This window comes from Macrobrachium nipponense, chromosome 20 (assembly GCF_015104395.2).
Source record: "Macrobrachium nipponense isolate FS-2020 chromosome 20, ASM1510439v2, whole genome shotgun sequence".
In the NCBI taxonomy this organism is placed as follows: domain Eukaryota; kingdom Metazoa; phylum Arthropoda; class Malacostraca; order Decapoda; family Palaemonidae; genus Macrobrachium; species Macrobrachium nipponense.
In genome coordinates, this window is record NC_061089.1 from 13,982,826 (window position 1) to 14,005,175 (window position 22,350).

Here is a 22,350-nt window from a genome sequence, read left to right on the forward strand (position 1 = left end):
TGTCCGACAACTTTTCCTTTTCCTACATCTATGCACTTTTCTAATCAGGAATGGAAAATACTCCCTTAGAAACGCGAAATGATATTTCCTATTTGGGAATAATGCCAGACAACAAGAAAACCTTCATTTGTTCATTCCAGGAATGTATGCAATGCGGTAAAAATAACCCCGCGCGTTTCCTGGAATACAGCATGCAGCCTTTGCATGCAAAAGGCTGCATGCAATGTATAATCTAATAAAAGTGATCAGTCTCAAGCAGAAACACGAAATGCAATGGTTTACCTGAAGACGTTTGACATAAATGAAACCTCTTCCCCCTTTCGGTAGCCATTTTAATCAAAATATTGCATCTTTTACCTTTTACTATTGAGAATTCTGTAGCGCGTTTTCCCAAAATTTATGAAGACCTTGTGACTCGTAGTTCTTGTCTGAAGCGACGCACCTGTTTCTCAACAGGGGATAAACTACAGTTACTGTCGAATGGAGATGTTAGCAAGGTCTCAAGTTTGTTCTGTGCTACAATCTACAAGAAATGAAGCTGGAGTTATTCTTTAAAAATAGTTCAATTTTTCGAGAGGGGGATTGGGCTGAGTAGTTAAGGAGGGGTGAGGTGAGGTGAGGTGGGGGTGAGGTTGGGGGATGAATGGGGGCCGATGATTTTGAAGAGCGAAGCAAAACCAAAGATATCTTTGGCAAAGCGTAACATCTGTCTTTTCACTTCAAACCTCTGCATTTTACAAAGCTGTCGAATACTCCGTCCGGCCTAGTTTGCGCTACACAGCTCTCCGCGGGAGAAATGATTTGGGATTCGTCGAGAACTTGGAAATGAAAGATCAAAGGGATAAATGAAGTGGTTCTCTATGTGGACGTGCGCTTGCGAAAGTCATATTCTCCAGTACAGCAGATCTTTAAAAATCGGCAAATCCGCCTACAACCTAGAACAGGTTTATAACATTGCTATATGACCCAAGTGAACCACATCGGAGCACTCAATTGCATCTATCCATTGCCTACTTATTCGCTATCAGTACACAAAATAATCAAAACAATGGAAAAGGATACGTCATTATCTTTTACTCACATGACACTGTTCACTACATCTACAAACAGATTGGAAATTATATATATTATTTTCTTTCATTACTAGAAACTAGCCTCTTTAGAACATGTAACTGTCTTGGTTATCGTAGTTACGTGAGAAAAAAATGCTTTGTATGACTTGATGCATGTACGTATGCATATTATGTGTGTTTACATACAGATATATATTTATGTACACGTGTCTCGTGTGTGTGCGCGCGCAAGCGTACAAAAGTGCATCTTTATATACGGCGATATATTATATATCGCCAAGTAATGGTCTCTTAAATGCCGCGACCAGCCTTCAGAACGACTGCACTCAGAGCACAGACTTAAAAAAAAAAAAAGTTAAAAAACGAACGGTGACGGGAGCAGGAGAGTTTTTCTCGTTTTGATTAGAACTCACGAAAAAAAAAAAAAAAAACCCGGGGAGATAGACCGGAATAGTTCTCAGTAGAGAAAAGAACAAAATTCTTCTGCCTAACTATGATATTAACGCTGAGTTCTGGATAGATCGCTGCTTCAGAGCATTGTAGAAAGCACTCAACTCATTGAGAAAAGCCTGAGAAATACTGAGTCTAAAGTTATTATCCTCCTGCTCACATTTTTTACACATATTTCAGCCTCTGGTTCTTTGTACTATACATCTATCTGATTCAGGCAAAGGCCTCCATCCTGGAGTCTTCGTCGCCCAGAGAGCTCTGACAGAATAGTAGCAGTTTCAATGAGCAAACATCACAGAAGCAATAAAGACTATATGAATCGGGTGCCCATACAGTCGGACATTGATACGTTCAAAGTAACACAGATGCCGAGTTTCAAATGAGCTTGTTAAGAGTGATAAAAAAATTAAAAAATAAAACCATACTGGCTGTCTTTGCATTTAAATACTTAACCCTTACAGAATATACACTCAAGATTTAGAAGTTCTCCCGCTTTGGAAGTTTTTATTTTTATTTATTTATTTATTTATTTTGATAAGAGAAACCCGAAACGATTTTGAACTAGAGACGAATTTGATTTTCGGAAACGATCAGGTTGTGGTGTGGATCGAAACGTTTAAGAACCGGATGATTGCCAAAGCGTCTTTGTCTTGTCTTGCAAAGAATTCTTTCGTGTCGAATGAACAACACTTCCGAGCGGGCGAACTTATGCGGATGAGTGTACATCCGAATAATATTACTGTACAAATTAGACGATGGCGATCTTGAACTTGAAGCAGACTAAGGTCTCGTCTGTTTCCCGATCGGTTAAGCTCCAGATGACAGGATAATCATTCTGCAATGGAAGAAAAAGTAACACACATTACTAAAAGGTCTTGGCAAGACGTCAAACGAGAACGCCCCACAACACGGTAATGGTCTTTGGTGAAAAACATTGCTATAAAAGATCCATAAAAAAGTAAGCAATTTCAGTTATCGTTTTTTTTATATTTAAAATCACCGGTATTTGCCATCTGTAATTTCTTAAAATCTGTATTTTCTAATTTTATCATAGCTTCAGCTCTGCACAAAAGGAAAAAAGAAAAAAAAATAGCAATTTTTTGTTACATGAACCACATTCATTTACTGAATCAGTTAATGTTATAAATAAACAAATAAATAAATAAATAAATAAATAAATAAATAAATAAATAAAAATAAATATATAAATAAATGGATAAATAGGACATTTCAACGACAAAAGAAGAAAGGAAAGGATTTACCTTTGGCCAAAAATCTTGAATATCGAGCGTATAAGTGAATCTGGTGGGAACATGAGCCGTGACGGGGCACTCGATGCTGGTCCCGCAGGCGTCCCTGTCCTGTCCTGGAAGGGGGACCTCGAACCACGAGTTCCATCTGACGTGGGAGTCTACGTCTGTTGAGTTGAAGTCTGGCGAAGAAAGCAAGATTAGTTACGGTCTCGAGAGGGGAATGGATCACTGGACTTCTGCTTTGAAAGTATTGGAGAAGAAGAAGAAGAAGGAATACAATGTCCTCTAGGGAAACTGTCAAACGCCATTAAACTTGGACAGTGCGTTTACTTTGCTTTTACTTTAACGTAATAAGAAGAATGATTTTATGCAAAACGAGAACATTCACGGAAACCCGAGAGCTCCGTTAAGAATAAGATGGAATACTGAGTTTAAGCCAAAGGCCAAGCACTGGGACCTTTGAGGTCACTCGCGCGGGAAAGGAAATTGAGATTAGGTAGGTTTGGAAGGTGTAACAGGAAGCAAACCTCAAAGCAGTTGCACTATGAAATAATCGTTAGGAGAGGGTGGATAGCAAGATGGTAGATATAGGCTATAATATGAATGGAGGTACAGTAAGAGATTTGAAAGGGGTTGCAGCTAGGGGCCGAAGGGACGCTGCAACGAACCTTTAGCAATGCCTACAGTGCTTCACGTGAGGTGCACAGACGGCGCTACCCCGCTGTACGGGGAGAGCTCCGTGAAGGGAGTTCAGAAACAGGACTGGAGGGATTAACTGAATGACCAATGGCATTAATGAACGTACCAGGGATGAAGATGGCCCTCAAGTTGTGTCTGTGGCCGATTCGCACTTCACAAGTGCCTCTTCTGTTGGCGCAGGACATGAACACAGCTCTAGGCATCTTCTCCTCTGTGGAGATCGGAAGTGGAGATCATCAGTTTTATCGTCATTAAGAATGGAATAAATGAAGAAAAAAATAAAAGTTCTGAAGAACTGTTCAGCATGAGAATTAACTTCATACAAAATCAAAATTCAAATTCCACATCGCCCACCAAGAAATCTAGCGTTCGTGTAAATGAAACACATTATATCAGTATGAAATAAAAAATAATACAGATAAACAATCCAACTTACCGCTGGAGCATCTTCCATACAAAATTCTTCTGGGCTGGAAAGAAATTGCTGGAACAACAGCGACCGCTACCACCGCCAACGTCAGCGCTACCTGCCACGATTTCATCTTCCCAGGAGTTTGTTCTGGTGGGAGGGAAAAAAAAGTTCTTTTTACTCCTGAATGTTTTTTGCTTACAGCTGCAAAGCACGAGATATTAAACGCCTCGCAGAGACCACGGTCAACGTCTCTTGGCGATCATTTGTGGAGTATAGATTTATTGAAAAGTTAAGGGGTTTGCAGTGAATTGTGAAAATTCAAAGCCACGCAGTTTAGGGTTATTACTTGGGCTAGAATAGATTTTAATGGTTGAGGAAGGATACCAAACATAAGTAAGATTCTCTTTGGGGACAAATTGTTATCAGGGTACAATGAATTCAATTTTAAATGGCTATTAGTTGCTTAGTATATATATATATATATATATATATATATATATATATATATATATACTATATATATATATATATATATATATATATATATATGATTGGTAAAAATGTTCTGTTAAAACAGAATTCCATTTAATAATAAAAGGAGCCCATAAAAACGCAAAAATATAGAAAGTAAGTACTATATTACAGGGACTGCTGTCTCTCTCATCAGCAGTGTCTGAAATATAGTACTTACTTTCTATATTTTGGAGTTTTTTTTTTGTGCTCCTTGTATTAGATAATATATGTAGTATACATGTCTATATATACATACATACACATACATATATACATATATATATATATATATGTATGTGTAATACATTTATCTATACATATACATATTACAACCACGAAGAATCATTCGATGGCATGCAGACAGATTCGTGACTAAGCCACTCGCTCTAATAGCGGAGGCGAACAACGTCATCCGGAAAACACGCGATATAAATATTGGAGGAACACAGTCCATCTATGATGTTCTTTTGCATCGAACAACGATCAATGAAGAGAGCAACGACCCCGAATGCGTCCTTGCATTGGTAGTGGAAGGTGTCGAGGGTCTAAGTGCACGAAATCGTACTGGAAGGACAAATAATACCAAATTCCGTGAGTGGCGGAGAAGTGGAGAACTCTGTATTTCAGCAGATGAGGGCAGACTGGATTTGAATAGCGGGTTGCTAATAAGCATAGCAGCTAAGGAGAGAGAGAGAGAGAGAGAGAGAGAGAGAGAGAGAGAGAGTTAATCCAACAGTGGGTGACTGATGAATACGACAGATAGAGAAAGACCCATATTCCACACCTTTTAGGTTAATTTCTGCACATACACAACGCGAGTATTTTAGCAGGCTTGTTCGGAGGAGCTCTCAAAAACTAAGTGATCCTAAGCACCTACATTAAAAAATGGAAACTTTGAAAAAAAGTTATAATACCCCCTGCAATACATTACATGGACTTCAGCAACAGCCAAAAAGTTTGTTGATTAATGCCATACTCACAGTCTGTGGTGACAGGCAAACCTTTCGTTCAGGGTGGACACGTCATCAGAGAAAATGGTTTATGTCATCTCTTGACTTATGCCCACCGAGAGACCGATCTGAACTGCCCTACCGCTTCCCCAAACCCAGATACGATCGTTCCTGCTGCCGAAAATAACCTTTGTGGGCATTTTTTATTATTAACGAAGGAGGTACGCCTGCCGTGAGACTATATACCCTACATAAAAAATAGTCACTGACTAATGCGTTTGTTTTGATTCATTCTCTCTGAAGAAGGGAATAGGAGTTTACCAACGCAACTTTAGTGCTAAAAATTTAAAGTGTCTTTCTGTCTAATCCTGAATTGTAATTTTTAGCTTGGTTTTTGGCTAGTTTTCATCTTGAAAGTTCAGTCAAGGAAAATAAAACTACTGAGATGGCTTTGTGTGTCCGTCCGAACTTTTTCTGTCCGCCTCAGATCTTAAAAACTACTGAGGATGGAGATCTGCAAATTGGTATCTTGATCATCCACATACAATCATCAAAACACACCAAATTGCAGCCCTCTAGCCTCAGTAGTTTTTTTTATTTTATTTAAGGTTAAGTTTAGCCATTATAACGCGTCTGGCAACGCTATATAACAAACCACACAGTATGGGCCACGGCTCATGCAACATGATACGCTGCGCAGAAAACTCGATTGTGCCGCAGAAACTTCGTCGCATTTTGTAATTGTTTGATTTAATTTCCAGTCTGTTCTCTCTTGTCTCAGGTGTCAGCTTTGCTGAGCGCACATCTCCATGCTCAAGGAGTCTCCTTTGCATTAGAAATACATGATGTAATCGTCTCAAACACCAAAAAGCGTTCGCCAATCCTCGTACTGCCCAAACCCTAATTCAAAAACCCCAATGCACTAAATCCTCATACACACTTCTCAGCTTTTCAGCCACACCCTTACATTACAAAACGACTTTAACACAACTGAACATCACGAATGACGTCATGACACGAAAAGGAGGCATAATGTGGGGCAGTGGAGGCAGGGGCACACGCGTTGTGGGCTAGCCCACTTTAAGGCAGGTGGGTCCTCGCATGCGTGCATGCATGCACACCCTGCGCCAAGTGGTTGGGATGGAGACTGCAGTTTTCGTAGCATATTTGGATGTTCTTTGAAACATTTTCAAAATTATGGTTAATATTTCGATCTCAGACACTAGATGAAGTATCAGTGAAGATAAGCATCAAACTTTAAATGTAGGAATATACATATGAGTACATACACACACATTCTATATATATGTATGTATATATATTACTGTATACACACCACAACACACACACAACACATATATATATATAATAATATATATATGCTTAATATATATACAATATATTCTATATATATGTATGTATATATATGTATCACACACACACACACACACACACACACATATATATATATATATATATATATATATATATATATATATATAATATATAATGTGTGTGTATGTACTCGTATGTATATTCCTACATATAAAGTTTCATGCTTATCTTCACTGATACTTCATCTAGTGTCTGAGATCGAAATACAGCACAAACGGTTAGTTGGGTATGGACAACAGAACTCAGCTATTTTCAACCATATAAATGAACATAACCATAGTATAAATTGGAATTTGTCACATATAATTTATAGAAGCAACTACCTGTACAAGAGTCAAATAATGGAATTGACCTTGATTAAAGAGAGGCAGGTAATGAATATCTCAAAGGGAGCATGGAACTCAGATGTCATCGACCAAATTTTCATTCAACTGACGCTTAAGAAGATTAAAGGAAGATTATTAGCGGGAGTGACCTAAATTGGCTAACCTGTGGATGGACCTCTTGGTATAAATACCACCTTTTCTGTAACTTTTCTCATACATCTACCTGAAGAGGGAGACAGCAGTCTCTGAAATATAGTATTTCTCTCTATATATTTTGGTGTTTTTATGGGCTCCTTTTAGTAGATGGAATTCTGTTATAACAGGAACATTTTTGCCAGTCATATATATATATATATATATATATATATATATATATATATGTGTGTGTGTGTGTGTGTGTGTGTGTGTGTATACAGATAAGATTTGGCTGCTAACCTCCTAACACCAGGATTTATCTCACACTCCAATTTGGCACCAGTCGCCGTAGTTACGACAATATATATATATATATATATATATATATAATATATATATATATATATATGTGTGTGTGTGTGTGTGTGTGTGTGTGTGTGTGTGTAATGTATATCATAAGGCCACCATTACAAAACACATGAACACGCAGCAGCAAGCAACTCATCACAAAAAAGGATTTCATTGGCTTTTACGATTCAACAGAAAGCAGGCTATTTTAGGGAGCAAATGCTTGTATTGTGTCAGTAACAATGAGAGCTTCAGGAGAATTAACTGCGTGGGAAATTCTATCGCGACGAATTTTATTTTATTCATTGAAATGTTCTACCTTTGACCCGCAAAACAAACATCGTCTATGCATGTATCTGTGTAACTTGTTTGGTACGTAATTGCATATGTATGAACGCGTACACTTATGGGTCAACCTAGTCTTGTAAACACAAACACAAGCACACATATATGGAGAGAGAAAGAGAGAGTATAAACACAAACACACACACACATATGAGAGAGAGAGAGAGAGAGAGAGAGAGAGAGAGAGACACCCACACACATATGGAGAGAGAGAGAGAGAGAGAGAGAGAGAGAGAGAGAGAGAGAGAGAGAGAGAGCGAGACTTACAAACTTCCTAAAACTCTAGAGTTCAGCCTGACTCAAATCGGTTAAAGCCTTGTCGCGACAGATTCCGCAAGAAGCAACAATTTCGGACAACTTACTGCGGCCCGATTCTCCTCTTCTCTTCTCTTTGCAACGGCAGAGCTTTTAGTTCATTAGGGACGCGACGTTTGTTAAATAAAATGCTTCTACTGCACCACTAACGCTGGTTCCTCCTCCCCTCCAACCCCCACCCCTCCACTCTCTGTTGTTGCATGCAATGCAGTCGAATGGCGCCGTTTCCAGAAGTGCAAGTCTTACTCACGTACCCAATGGCTCAGTATTTCCTCATTACTTTTCCCGCCAAGTCTCTCTGGAATAATATTTCTTTGCTAGTTTCTATCACTGATAAATTTCCTATAGCCCAGTCGATGTTATGTTCTTATCTGTGACGTGTATTTCTTCTCTAGAGACGATGTTATGATCCCACCAATACGGCTGCTTATTAAGAGTTAAGAGCAAAGACACGCAATATCGATTCACGGCATGATTGGTAACATTCCCTGACGCTGACGGGACTAATATCATGAAGACGCGTGACACTTTTGTCGATTGTCTGCAGAATGATGACTGGCTTAGGCATCATTAGCGTATTTTCGTCAGGGTTTTCCCCTTGTCCGTCTGATTGTCGATCTGGTCAACGTCTTAGACTTTGGTCTTTACAGTTTTTATTGATTCTTCCATCTGGTCTTAGTAGTACTAGTACTACTTCTTCCGTACCTATCACTTTTACGTGTCGTTTCATCTAGTTCCTTTTCATCGCGTGTTCTAACCATCTCGGTCTTTGAGATCTCAGACACTGGGAGAATGAAGAGATTGGAGGTATCGTTACAAAAATCAACCAAAATAACACAGGCTCATGATGAGCAAATCATAAAATGTACGAGTTGAAAAAGTGGCTACAGGAACAAAACACAATGAAATGAAAGCAAACATCGTACAGATTATTTTAGATAAACGGCGTAAGTAATGAATAAGTGAGAACAAAAACGCAAATGGGTAATGCGAGAATGAGCATATTCATTTGAATTAGATGAACTGTGAAAGAGGAAAAATAACAAAACACCAGACAAGTATGAGAAGCATATATACCGCCGCCTGTGTCAAAACCCTGTGAGCGTATATTTTTTATTTAAGAGAGGTTACAAGGAGATAACCTCCATCCTCAACAGATGATGAGAGAGTGAAGAGGGCTTGGGAGGAACCAGTTAGAGGAAGAAGATGGAGAGGGAGACAGAGAATTAGATGGCGAGATAAAGTAAAGGAAGATATGGAGAGAAGAGGTTTGGTGGAGGATGATGCCTTTGATATAAGGCAGTGGAGGAGAAGGAGCCTCAGGCAATCGACCCCTTAATGTAGGGATAACAGAAGATAAGGAGATAACCTCCATCTAGACTTACTTTATAAAAGTATTATTATATTTGGTTACCAAAATCAGAGATAAGTCTGTGTGAACCTGCTAGCAAACATAACAACAGTTCGAAGAACGGAATTCAACTGAACTGAAGAAAACGTGGAATATGATTTGTTACCGATAAAAAGAAAGTATGATGGACTTAGGAAAGTGTAAGAAATTCAAATGTTATGAGATTAACACGTGGAATTTCAATTTTGAAGATAAAATTAAATCCAATGTTCTTAGAGGTAACATGGAATTAAAATGCTTGAGACGAAAATATAATTCAACTAATTTGAATTTAATAAGCAATGAGAACACTGGCAATCAAATGATCTGAAGTTACACGAGAAAAATTTACTTCAGGAAAACTTGAATCTCTCATGACAGTCAAAATCATCGTTATCATTAAATAATTTCAATTCTACCCAGACGAGGCAGAGGTGAAAGCGAAAGATACGAGCGGAATTGGCTTGGGTTTTCATAGTCATCATCACAGTCTCGGTATTAGTTCCTTTCACAAAAGATTTCAGGTCGGAACGAGAACGCTTTGTGCAGTGTAACTGAATCCAGCTGTTTGCTCTTCAGATCTCTTTCCTGCTCGCATCGAATACGATTACATTCTGCGTTGTTCTCTTTACGGTCCATAAGAACATCCAGAATTTGGTAACATTTAGATAAATCATTTATGGTTAAAAACGTCATTCTTTCAAATTTATCGCACATAAAATCCAAGAATCCATGTTTTTTTCATGACCCAATATCTTGGAAAGTACTGTACTTTTTGCTAGTTAAGAATTTGCTTATTTTTCATTATCAAGACAGAAATCATTTGTATGTTTGCCACATCGAATTAGACTGCGGAATAAATATGAACACTGCTTCAGTATAATAATTGTGCATTGTTTAGAACTTTCCCATCTTGCATGCAAATATCAGTGTAACCCCCTAACGATTTGGTCAATAAAGACATATATTCCAAGGTATTTTAACCAATGAATCTGTCGTCCTTAGATCTTCTGCATCCAAACTTGGCAGTTCCAGCAGTCTGGATATGGCATTGACACCGAGGTAAAAGTCTTAGAAGAATAAACAATATACCTAATACGAATGAGAGAGAGAGAGAGAGAGAGAGAGAGAGAGAGAGAGAGAGAGAGAGAGTAAAACAATTTCAAAATCTTATTTCTCTTAGCCTAATGCACTCTCGTACACAGAAATGTAAACGAAAGCAAAACGCGAAAGTACGACACCATGAAAAAAATCAATCTTTCCTTTCCCTCCAAAGTACGACACCAGATTCGCTGGCTGACGCATTTCTTAATGACAACCAAGATTCAAGCAAACCAGCGGCGACCGGTTGGGGGTTGGGGGAGAGGGGGGTTATAGACTTTTGGTCTATCAAGCAGTCAACTTTAAGGCTCTGCTGATACAGCGGCTCTGCTATGTCTGGGAAAGCAGAGTTTTTGAGTGTAAAAAAGGTCAATTCTGAGAATCAGCATCAGCTGGCTCGTAATGGCGGAGTTAACTTTTTAGGTTATTGATTTGGAGCCATGGCCCTCATGATTGGTTTTAATGGTTTTATTCGTTATCGTCAGCATATCCCGCCAGCTAGGGTGGTTCAATCGAGGATGAATCCCGTGTGCACGAAACTTCCTCGTCACAAGCCGCTTAAAATACCTAGTACACCAAGTCTATATCTATCTTTGTATATATCTATATATATATATATATATATATATATATATATATATATATATATATATGTATAAACGTATATATATATATATATATATATATATATAATATAGTTTAAGAGACAATGGATGATCTATTAAAAGGTTCAGAATGCACATTTCCACGGCATGTCACCATATTTACGTATATAAGTCGTTTCTGTATAATGGAATGTAATATATAGAGTTTAGGCCAAAGGCCAAGTACCGGGACCTACGAGGTCATTCATCACTGGAAAGTAAACTGAGAGTGGGTAGGTTTGAAAGGTGTAACACGAGGAAAACCAAGCAGCTGCATTTTGAAATAATTATGAGGAGGGTGTTGATAGCTAGATAAAAGAAAGATAATATGAATGGAGGTATAGTAAAAGAATGAAAGAGGCTGCAGTTAGGGGCCGGAGGGACGCTGCAAAGAACCTTTAGTAATGCCTACAGTGCACCCCGTGAGAGGCACTGACGGCACTAACCCTACTACAGGGCGTTTCCTTAGATGCTAAATGCCGGACCTTCCAAAATGTATGTAAAGAACCATAATTCTCATAGATCATTAATAAATGGATTCAAAAAGACCCTTCGTCAGTAAGTCTTTGTGGTCAACAGCAGTGAAAAAAAGAGGTTAATCTAAGCAATATGATAAAGGGTTTCGAAATAGAGTGAAGAATAGGAGAGATATGCAGGCAGCAGTGAAGTCCTTGAGCCGAGGCATAAGGCCATGAGGGTCAAGACGACACGTAAGGGCATCGTGATAAATACCAAAGACCAAGGGGCACTGGTACCCTCCTCAGTGGCTTAAAAAAGGACTCTTACCACGACGTATATTGGTCACCCGGATGGAACTCGATTGGATTTAGGATTGGAAGTATTAACAAATGAGGGAAAGCGAAGAGATACTAAAACGTTTACAGTTGTAGAGTTGGAAGGAGAGCGAAGTCTAGGCTGAGGAACCAAATGCTATGGAATATCAGGGAGCTAACACGTGCATAGAAATATGATCCCCTTCTCTTCTCTCTCGCTTTCTCACACCCCTGCCCCCCACCCCCACAACGCACACACACACACACACACTATTGATATACACACACTATTGGTACATACGCGAGCTCACATTTGGGCGTGCGGGGCGTGTAGGAAATTATTCTGCAAATATTCGTCATCAAGCTCTGGGTCTATTTACTTCTATTATGTTCTCTTTTAACGTAATCTGTTCTAAAATGTCATCTAACATTTTTTTTGAGTCCGGAGTCGAGCAAATGCGGGACCTGCAGGTGCCAGGTTAAAACTATAATAACTTAATTCACTTAAGTCCTATTGACAAAATAATGCAGATTCGGAATCCGACAGACTTATACTTAGTTATAATAGCCTGCGGGGCCGTTATCAGTGTTTGCAGCCTCAAATTACCAACATAAACCTTCCAACATTGTTTACATGAGCCACGTAAATCCCAGCATCATTCCTTGCATATGTCACTATAACACTGAAAGTAAATGAGACTTGTGGTTCTGTTTCTTTGGATTCTGCACTGGGTGTCAAAAACAGCCGCAGTTTTGGGAGATATCTATAAAGAGGATTCAATCTTGACTTAACACTCAAAGGGCGTACTCGTGAGTGTTACTTTCTACTTGAGGTACCCCTGTTAAAGAAAACGACTGACTGGGAAAATTCTTATACATTCTGTGTTCATGTTGATTGATGTGTTTATTCCGGAATCAGATACGACAATCAGTGCTGCTTATCGCGAATTGACAAAACCCGATCTTTCGGACGGAATCCTGTTTACTTTATGGTACAAACAAGATTCCAGTGGAAGGGTTAAGTACTGAAGGCTTAAACAAATAAGGAGACAATGAAAGTACACAACGTGATATTCAGACTTGAGATCGATAGAGAAGAAGCGAGATATTCCATCTTATCCATTCATCGCAATGAGTCATTTTATGAAAGTAAAACGCCCTGAAGAAGTTGAAACCGGCTCATTTCATACGAAAAAATCCTTGGGTCGGATTTGCCAAGGTCATCAGTGCCCACGAGCGTCAAACTTGAACTCAGATTCTCAGAAGCGAAACAGAGCAATTGACTTGTAAAAAACGAATTGCTTTTAGAGGGATCATCAAGTTAAAAAAATTACATTGGTCTAAAAAAAAAAAGTGGCTAAACAATGAAAATGTGGAACATATATATATATATATATTATATATATATATATATACATATATATATATATATATATATATAGATATATATATATATATACACCATAAGTTATATATATATATATATATATATATATCTATATATATGTATATATTATATATATATAGTATATATATATATATATATATATATATATATATATATCTAATATATATATATATATTATATATATATATATACATATATATATATATTGAAATAAAAATATTCTCCTCACCAACAGACGGCTCGAGAGCAAAAAAAAAAAAAAAAAAAAAAAAAAACCTACACAATGCTCAATGACAATCATACTAAAACTGCTAAATCAAGGATGAACCATTGTACAGAAAACTTCCATAACCTTAGCCGTTTCGTCCTCTTTAGTACTTCTCGCATGGACTCTCATGCTTTCTGGATACTGAGGTTCTTCCTTCCCAATACGTCTTTCGTTTGTTTGTATGGTGTTTCTACGTTGCATGGAACCAGTGGTTATTCAGCAACGGGACCAACGGCTTTACGTGACTTCCGAACCACGTCGAGAGTGAACTTCTGCCACCAGAAATACAAATCCCTCACTCCTCAATGGCAAGCCCGAGAATCGAACTCGCGGCCACCGAGGTGGCACGCCAACACCATACCGACCACGTCTGCCCAAACCTTTTTTGGTTCTTTCACCTCCTTTATTATAGCACTTTTGAATCATAAACTTTTTTTTTTTCATCAGCTTCTCACCGTTCATTCATTCCACACGAAAAAAACTATATAAAATTAATATAAATAAAGGTATAAGCCACGAAGGAAAGATAAACAAATGAATTTCTGCAAGATCTTTCGACTCAACGTTCTTTACTTAGCAGACACACTAAGTAAAGGACGTTGAGTTGAAAGATAGTGCAGAAACTCCGTTTTTTATCTTTTCTTCGTGTTTATACCTTTATTTATGGATTTATCGCGTTCCAAACTTTCGTGATTCAGTTATACAATATTAATATATATTATATATATTTTTTATTTTTCCTTCGTGCTTATACCTTTATAGTATATATATATATATATATATATATATATATATGTGTGTGTGTGTGTGTGTGTGTGTGTGTGTGTGTGTGTGTGTGTGTGTGTGTGTGTGCCTAAGAAAAACAATGCTAGGGACGCTGACAGTAGTAATGAAACTTGAACCATACAAGCACATTGCGAGCATTCTAATCACGTGTTCACCGAAAGATGAAGAAGCAAATATGGAAATGGCTCGTCTTTCAATTTGTCTGTTGGTCTGATCCACATTTAAACCAATAAATCTACAGGAATAAACATTCAGTCACAATAAACCTCTCAGCAATGAAGAAGACTTGCGTTTGTTTACGAGGACAAGTCATCCAGTGACTGCAGAAAAACTTCTGGTCAGTGACTCACGTTGACTCATGGTATACTCATTATCTCCTCCTTCTGTCTCGCGTTACTCGGCATTCTCGCTGCTGCCTCTCTGCGCTCTTGTTTCTAAAGAAGAGACTTACCCGCCAGTCCGACTGAAGACTTTCCCATACTTTCAACCGACGTTTGCTGGTGACGTCATGGTGCAGTCTGCGTGATGAGCTTAATTAACGGGTTTGTTTTTTTTGTTTCGATATTTTGAGGGCGACTATAAACTAGTACAGTGACGAGGAAGACGTCTTCAGAAGCGTCTACTTTACAGCACAAAGAAAGAAACAACAAGAATGGATACTATACAGCGGCCTTGCCAACCACACATGTGTTGTGACGTCATCGACATCTGGTTTGTGGAATGGAGATACCGAAGAAATCAATCACTTTATGACTGGACTGGCTTTATCTGGGTTATCACGTTCCATGGCAAAAGTGATAAATGAATAGATAAACAAAAACAAGCCCTTGCACAGGAAATTCCATTGGAATTTCGAGCTAAAGCCATGGCACAACTGAAATTCCACGTACGCTCACGTATTTTCTTAAATGGGAAACGAAAACTCAATAGCTTCACGTTTCTCTTTCACGGAAAAAAAAACCCCGTACGGAAAACCAAAATGCCAACCTTTTGTTTCTTTTCTACGGACGAATTTGAATGTCAGACGAGCTAAAACAAACCCCGTCCGCTTACAACGACCCGACCTTACAAACTGAGTCAGTCAACTCGACAAATAAGAGTCAACGGTATATCAGCGTGTGAACTAGAGACGGGCGAGGGGAGGGGGGAGGGGCGGAGGGGCAAGGGGGACAGGGTGGATGATGGGGGAGCCAAGAGGGCCCTCTCGGCTCTCGGGTGCCACAGTGACGCCTGGGAGGGAAGGGGTCGCAGGGGTGGGGGTGGAGGGAGGGGGAGGGGGGAGCATTGTTTGTGTGTGCGTGTGAGGGAGCAAGTTTAGATTGATGGAAGAAGAAGGAGGATTCTCTCTCTCTCTCTCTCTCTCTCTCTCGCTCTCTCTCTCAGACAGATTTCTCTCTTTATCCCAACATACGCTATACACAATGTCCTTGGCTATACCATAACCTAACTCCCCCTCCCACCCCCCTCACCTCCCCCGACAGCTCCTGCTCATTCGCTTTTCAACTGTCCTTGTTAATCTAGAACAATTATTCAGGAGAGAGAGAGAGAGAAAAAAAAAAGTTACGATGCCACAGGTCACTTCAGTGACCCCAATACAGCAGGGTGCAATTGTAATCCGATCTGTTACTTTGTATCCAGTGCCACAATTAGTACTGGCATTTAACAGTTTCAGTAGCTACTACTACAGTCTAATTAATCTCCGTGGCCTCGCCGGAGCCACAACATAAGGGCCTCATCGAGGTACTAATCCTTCCGCGTTTTTCACTAGACTTATACTCGTGCTCGCCTACCGATTCGGTAGTCGCGAGTTCGACTACCCGCCCGCTCTGCCAACGTCGAATCAGAGGAATTTATTTCTGGTGATAAGTCCTTCATTTCTCGATATATATAATGTGGTTCGGATCCCACAATAAACTGTAGGTCCCGTTGCTAGGTAACCAATTAGTTGCTAGCCACGTAAAAACATCTAATCCTTCGGGCCAGTCCTAGGAGAGCTGCATGAAATGATAATTGTTGCTGTTGTATTGTAATTCAGTGAGTGATTTCCTGGTAATCTTCCTTTACTACTACTACTACTACTACTACTACTACTACTACTACTACTGCAACAATCAAATCACCTTCTTCCTGGAACAGAACAAAACAATTGACTGAGGTCAATAACAGCTCAGAGAGTGAAATCAAATCGCGAGAAGAATATTGGCGTAAGAATTGGAGATTTGTCATCAAAACAATTAAAAGCTTTAAAAGCTAACAATTGTCGTTGTAAATGGCTGAAGAATTTATGAATAATGTATTGGTAATTAAGGGATCCTGGCTGTTGCTTTAAATGGAGGTTGGCGTTCGTAACTGGAGGAGGAAATCAATGAGCAAATAAATAAATGAATGAATAAATAAATAAATGGCATTGAAAACTGGTCGAACAATAGGCTAATGCCTAGATGTACGAGTGGACCTCATAAAAACGAACAACCGGTAGGCAAACAGATATTGTGAGTGTACGTAAAGTATTTGGAAACCGTTTCAGCACAACCTCTTATTTATAAAACACACACACACACACACACACACACACACACTTGCATGTAGAGTTGGGCGAACACTGATAATATAAAACACACATACAGACACACTCTTGCACCTAGACTCAGGCATGTAATGATAAAATCAAGAATATCTCCGGGAGCGACAATAGGACAAAAGGCTGCGCTCGGCGTAAACGTCATCTCGGTATGGAAACAAAAATAACAACAAAACAGCAACAATACCTGGAATCTTATATTGTTCTGCATTGATATATCGAGGTGTTGTCCTGTGTAAAAGTCAGAACAAGGTTAAGTATAAAAGGGGAAAAGTATAAAGAACTTTCATGACATGAATGAACGTCTTTACATCAGTAACCACAGGAGCCGAAGAAAATGAATTTTGACCAAATAACCACAGGGCGAAATAGAACAAAAAGGAAATATTAATTCACATCCGGAGAGGATGTGGAAAAATATTACCAAAGATCGTCTTGGATGTTAAGAAAAAAAAAAACTTACAAGAAACTGACGGATATAGTGATAAAATCTTGCTGCGACTCTTTACTGCATTTTCATACTTTATCGTTTTTCCCGATATTTTTTACGATTTTGCAAATACCACAGGTAAGTTACTGTACATGACTTAACCTGAGGATCCTTTTGTTTTGTTAACTAAAAATATCATTTATATAAATATGATTAAAAATAAACTTTCTTCAGAGTAACAACAAAGAAAGAGCAGCATCAACAGGACCAAACATCAACTTCAATCAAAAAGCAACCTTAATCTACAACAACATAAAGGATATGATCAAGATAATCATCAAAGTTGTCTAGCAGCCATACAGGAAAAACAAAGCTCAAAAGCTAAAAATAAACAAGCGACAAACTCCATAAACAAAAGCGAACAATAACAACGAGATGATCAGATTCCTCCCAGACGAAAACAAAGGAATAAATAAGCAGAGGAACTATAACTGTAGCTTTGAGTAATCGAATCTCATTAGCAACAGTAACCGGTTTAATTTTAGTTATGTTCGGGCTCACTCACTTCCCCCAGCAACAGAGAGAGAGAGAGAGAGAGAGAGAGAGAGAGAGAGAGAGAGAGAGAGAGAGAGAGAGAGAGAGAGAGAGAGCCTAAATATGTATATTCATTCATAAAGCCATGTACAACGAATTACAAATTAATAATCTTACCGAAGCTGTAAGAGAGAGAGAGAGAGAGAGAGAGAGAGAGAGAGAGAGAGAGAGAGTATATACTTATTTATAAAGCACAAGCCATGTACAGCATATCACAAGTTAATAAAACTTACTGGATGTGTAATTAAGAGAGAGAGAGAGAGAGAGAGAGAGAAGAGTAAATATATATATAATTATCTATAAAGCAGAAGGCATGTATACATCACAACTTAATAAACCTGACTGGAGGTGTAATTACGAGAGAGAGAGAGAGAGAGAGAGAGAGAGAGAGAGAGAGAGAGAGAGAGAGAGAGATTGATTCAAGCAACATATGATTCTATCTACTTGTTTTGTTGTTATAAAATTCGTCGTACTTTCGTATTGTCTCTCTTTGTTCATTAAATAATCTCTCTCTCTCTCTCTCGGTCAGTCAGTCCATGAACTTTTTGAATTGCAAATTGTAAGGAAGACTTCGGAGCTCAGCACAAAACAAACGTCAAACTTGCAAATAATGTCAACAAAGACACCTGAATAGAGAGACCGAGTGATTGATTGGACACTTAACTTTGACAGACGAACACAAATCATCTAATTCATTAGATGATTTGTGTTCGATTGCTTTCCCTTTCTCTGGCTGGAAGCTTGATTGATGGGTTTGACGTTACCAACTGGCATCACAATGGCTAGGGTCATCGATGGAGTGTTGTGAAGGTATATTAATGCTCTCTGAAGCATTAAGGAATTAAAAAACTGCCTCGGGGCTTGTGCTGTTTTATCAATCACTGCGGTTGTATTTACGTAAGGCAAAGTCCAAATGGCAAAACCAAAAATGATAAACAATCAATTTAGGATTAAATTGAATGGGTTAGATAATAATAAATGGCGAGTTTTTGGCCCTATTATCTCTATGGGGCGTTGGTTCAATTCACTAATTGGCCGCGTTCCTTGTTCCCCATCAGCGCAGTATTGATTTCTGTCACGAAAATATTCTCGGAGATAACTTTACCATCACAATGGCTTTATAATTCGGGGAAGCAACAGGTGGAAAAAGTACTTGTTTATCAAGTCTTCTAGGGAAGATGATTCTCAAAAATTAACTTTAGTTTTAAGTGTATCCAGATACGAAAAATGAAGAAAAGCAGAGGTTACGTAAAGTTCAAAGTCACAAAGCTTCTATTTATGTATTCATCTTTATGGTTTTTTTTTTTTTCTCATCACACGGAGGACTTCCTTCCCGCCATGTCCCATATATCCTCATTATCCCCAGGTCATTCATTCGGCCCATTTCCCGTTTGGGCCACGCCCGCCCCATCCTCCCTTCTCGTTGCCGCTCGGGGCTTGCAAGGGCCTCCCTCGCCTGCCCTTTGTGTTCCCCTTCATCGTTTGGTTTTACTCGAGGATGATGATGATGATGATGAATGATTAACTGTAATTTACATGCGATCACAACTACCAGGGAGATGATTGGTGAGGAACAGGAAGAAGGAACATAAAACGACGAAAAAGAAGAAGAAAAAGATGATAAAGAAGAAATAAAACTCATATTATAAGGCCATGAGTGCATATATAATTTGGGCATGCAACGGGATTATACTGCAGGATTGCAATGTGATTGTTGAATGCAACCAAGCCTTCCTCTCTCTCGCTCGAAAAAGAAGAAGAAAAAGATGATAAAGAAGAAATAAAAGGAATGGGAGACACTACTAAATTTAGTTATACCTTCGTGCAAATATACGAAGTCCCGGGGTTAAATCCCGAACACGTCTTAACACTTAATTCTCTCTCTCTCTCTCAACCGAATAACTCGAGTTCGATACCCAGGATGTAAGAGTAAGAGAACTTCATGGGCACATTCCCTTAAAATTCCGGGTGCCTCAGTTTAATTGGCTAGTGAGTGAGGAGGTGGGTACTTGGTTCTTAGCTGACTGTTGTTAGTCGCAGATGAGATCGAGAGAAATAAGGAAAGCACTGAGTGATCAGTTCTACTTTCTCCCCGGGTGGGAGGCCAATAATGAAACTTATTTGAAATTCTCTCTCTCTCTCTCTCTTTAATAAAGTAAAAACGTGGTAAGCAACAATGGCTTGTTTTTTAATTTTCCTCTTTCTCTCCCCTACTGACATAGTTTGCGTCATGAACGTTTTGTTACCAAAAAAAAAAAAAAAAAAAAAAAAACTCATATTATGCAGATCATGAATTGGGTGCAACGGGAAATTATACTGCAATGCATATATAGTAACCACAAGCCTTCCTCTCTCTCTCTCTCTCTCTCTCTCTCTCTCTCTCTCTCTCTCTCTCTCTCTCTCTCTCTCTCTCTCTCTCTCAACATAAAGGTGGTCGCTTTTGTGTACTTTGCAGTCGAATTAATATGAGGTAATTCATGTGTTGAAATATTAATAATTATATGTAAATTTTTTTGTTATCATAAAGGTCACACTGGAATGACTTTTTTGTTTTTTACGTAGTATCCTAACAATATCAGCTTTTTAATGCATTCACAATATTTAAAGGGAGTGTTCCAGATAAATTCACAGGCATGCTCGAGCACACCCACATAATATATGTGTGTACACACACACAACACACACACACACACACACACACATATATATATATATATATATATATATATATATATATATATATATAGTGTGTGTGTGTGTGTGTGTGTGTGTGTGTGCGTGTGTGTATGTATGTATATTCCTAACTTTTTCCCTTTTCTTGAGTCCCTCTGAATAGGGCTACTAAATAGTAGGCTACTAGGCTGTTGTCAATTACCAATTACTCCTGAAAATAAAGATCTGCATCACATTTTCATCCACGCACTATCATCCCAAGAACAAATGACTGAAATGTCCTCAAAAAACATTCCTAAAACATGCACTGGAAAGATATCGAAAGAAGTAAGTGGATCCTCACCACAAGGTCATCGGAGCCAAAGGTGCGTAATGCAAATCTGTAATCCACGAGCATTCCCACATTACGTAAGGCCCAATGTTGACGTAACAACTGTGTCCGAAACTGGTTTTGCACCGTGATACCGACATTCACTGTCTCTATTTTAGTTTTAAGGTGAGGAGAAACAAAAGACAGTAAACATAGAAATAACTCAGCTTTAACAAAGAGCATACATTCTGATGGAACGAACTGAGAGGCCATAAACGTACATGGCAAGATTCCACGGACTGGAATGCCCATGTGTGACGCAAAGAAGGAACAAAGAACGACGAGGAAGAGAGGAATAAACATGGAAAACCTCGCACAAGGAGGGACTTCCACAGGCTCTGTTTTCAACTTCGTTTGGACGCAAAGGCTCGATGAAGTCCCCGCTCGAATGTTTCTTTAGCGCTTACGACCTGATTCTGAAATATTCTTGCTCATTCAAAGGCACCTTTCAACAGTTCGTTGGCAGTTCAAGACAAGGACATGCTAGTTCTCAAATAAAACAGTTCTTCGGCACCTAGACAAGGACATGATAAATCTCAAATCAAATAAGAAGAAAAAGGTCTCATTTTGTGATAAAACTCCGGAAATATCTAATTGTCCTAAAGACATAACAACAATTTCAAAAGCATGCATTTATAATGATGTAATAGTTTTCACGTAGTCTTCTGTGCGCCTTAATGTAGAACCCGAACTTATGTATTCTCGGAATAAGGAATAAAAAAATTAGACTAAAGTCAAGAACCATTTCCATTCTTTATAGCGAGAAAGTGCGGAAGACATTCTTAACTATAGTCTATTTAAATTGGCATTATGCCAGCACGGGCTCTTCCTCTTGAAACAGCACTAAAAATACGCGAATCGTCTTTAAACTTATGAACAACTAATCCATTTCTGTATTAGTGGTTTAGTAGTTTCATGTGAATGCTTGAAAGAAAACGGACTTCCCTTAACCAATTTTTGTGAATTTTTTAGTTTGTGAACATTTTCGCTTACTCGGGGAGTAAGCCTACAAACTACTTTCTTGTTGTTGTTGTTGTAGTTATTGTTGTTGTTGTTCTTGCTTTTGTTACTCTTGTTAGGGGGGAGGGTGGGGGTAGGAAAGCCCTATGGAAAAGCCT

At 38.7% G+C, this 22,350-nt stretch overlaps 1 protein-coding gene across 4 annotated transcripts in view; it reads right to left on the reverse strand.

Moving 5' to 3' along the window:
• Positions 1–22,350, reverse strand: part of LOC135221982 (uncharacterized) — a 109,677-nt gene that overhangs the window by 464 nt on the left and 86,863 nt on the right. Inside the window, exons 1-5 of one of the 4 annotated variants that reach the window (XM_064260099.1) lie at positions 15,572–15,686; positions 3,912–4,034; positions 3,582–3,686; positions 2,786–2,955; positions 1–2,358 (exon numbers count right to left, since the gene is read on the reverse strand). The exon at positions 1–2,358 is cut by the window's left edge and continues 464 nt beyond it. In XM_064260099.1, the coding sequence (XP_064116169.1) occupies positions 2,272–2,358; positions 2,786–2,955; positions 3,582–3,686; positions 3,912–4,017 (468 nt within the window). In that variant the 5' untranslated portion in view covers positions 4,018–4,034; positions 15,572–15,686 and the 3' untranslated portion in view covers positions 1–2,271. Of the gene's footprint in view, positions 2,359–2,785; positions 2,956–3,581; positions 3,687–3,911; positions 4,035–14,934; positions 14,960–15,035; positions 15,079–15,571; positions 15,687–22,350 lie in introns of those variants that run through there. The other 3 variants (XM_064260083.1, XM_064260091.1, XM_064260104.1) reach the window with 3 other exon arrangements.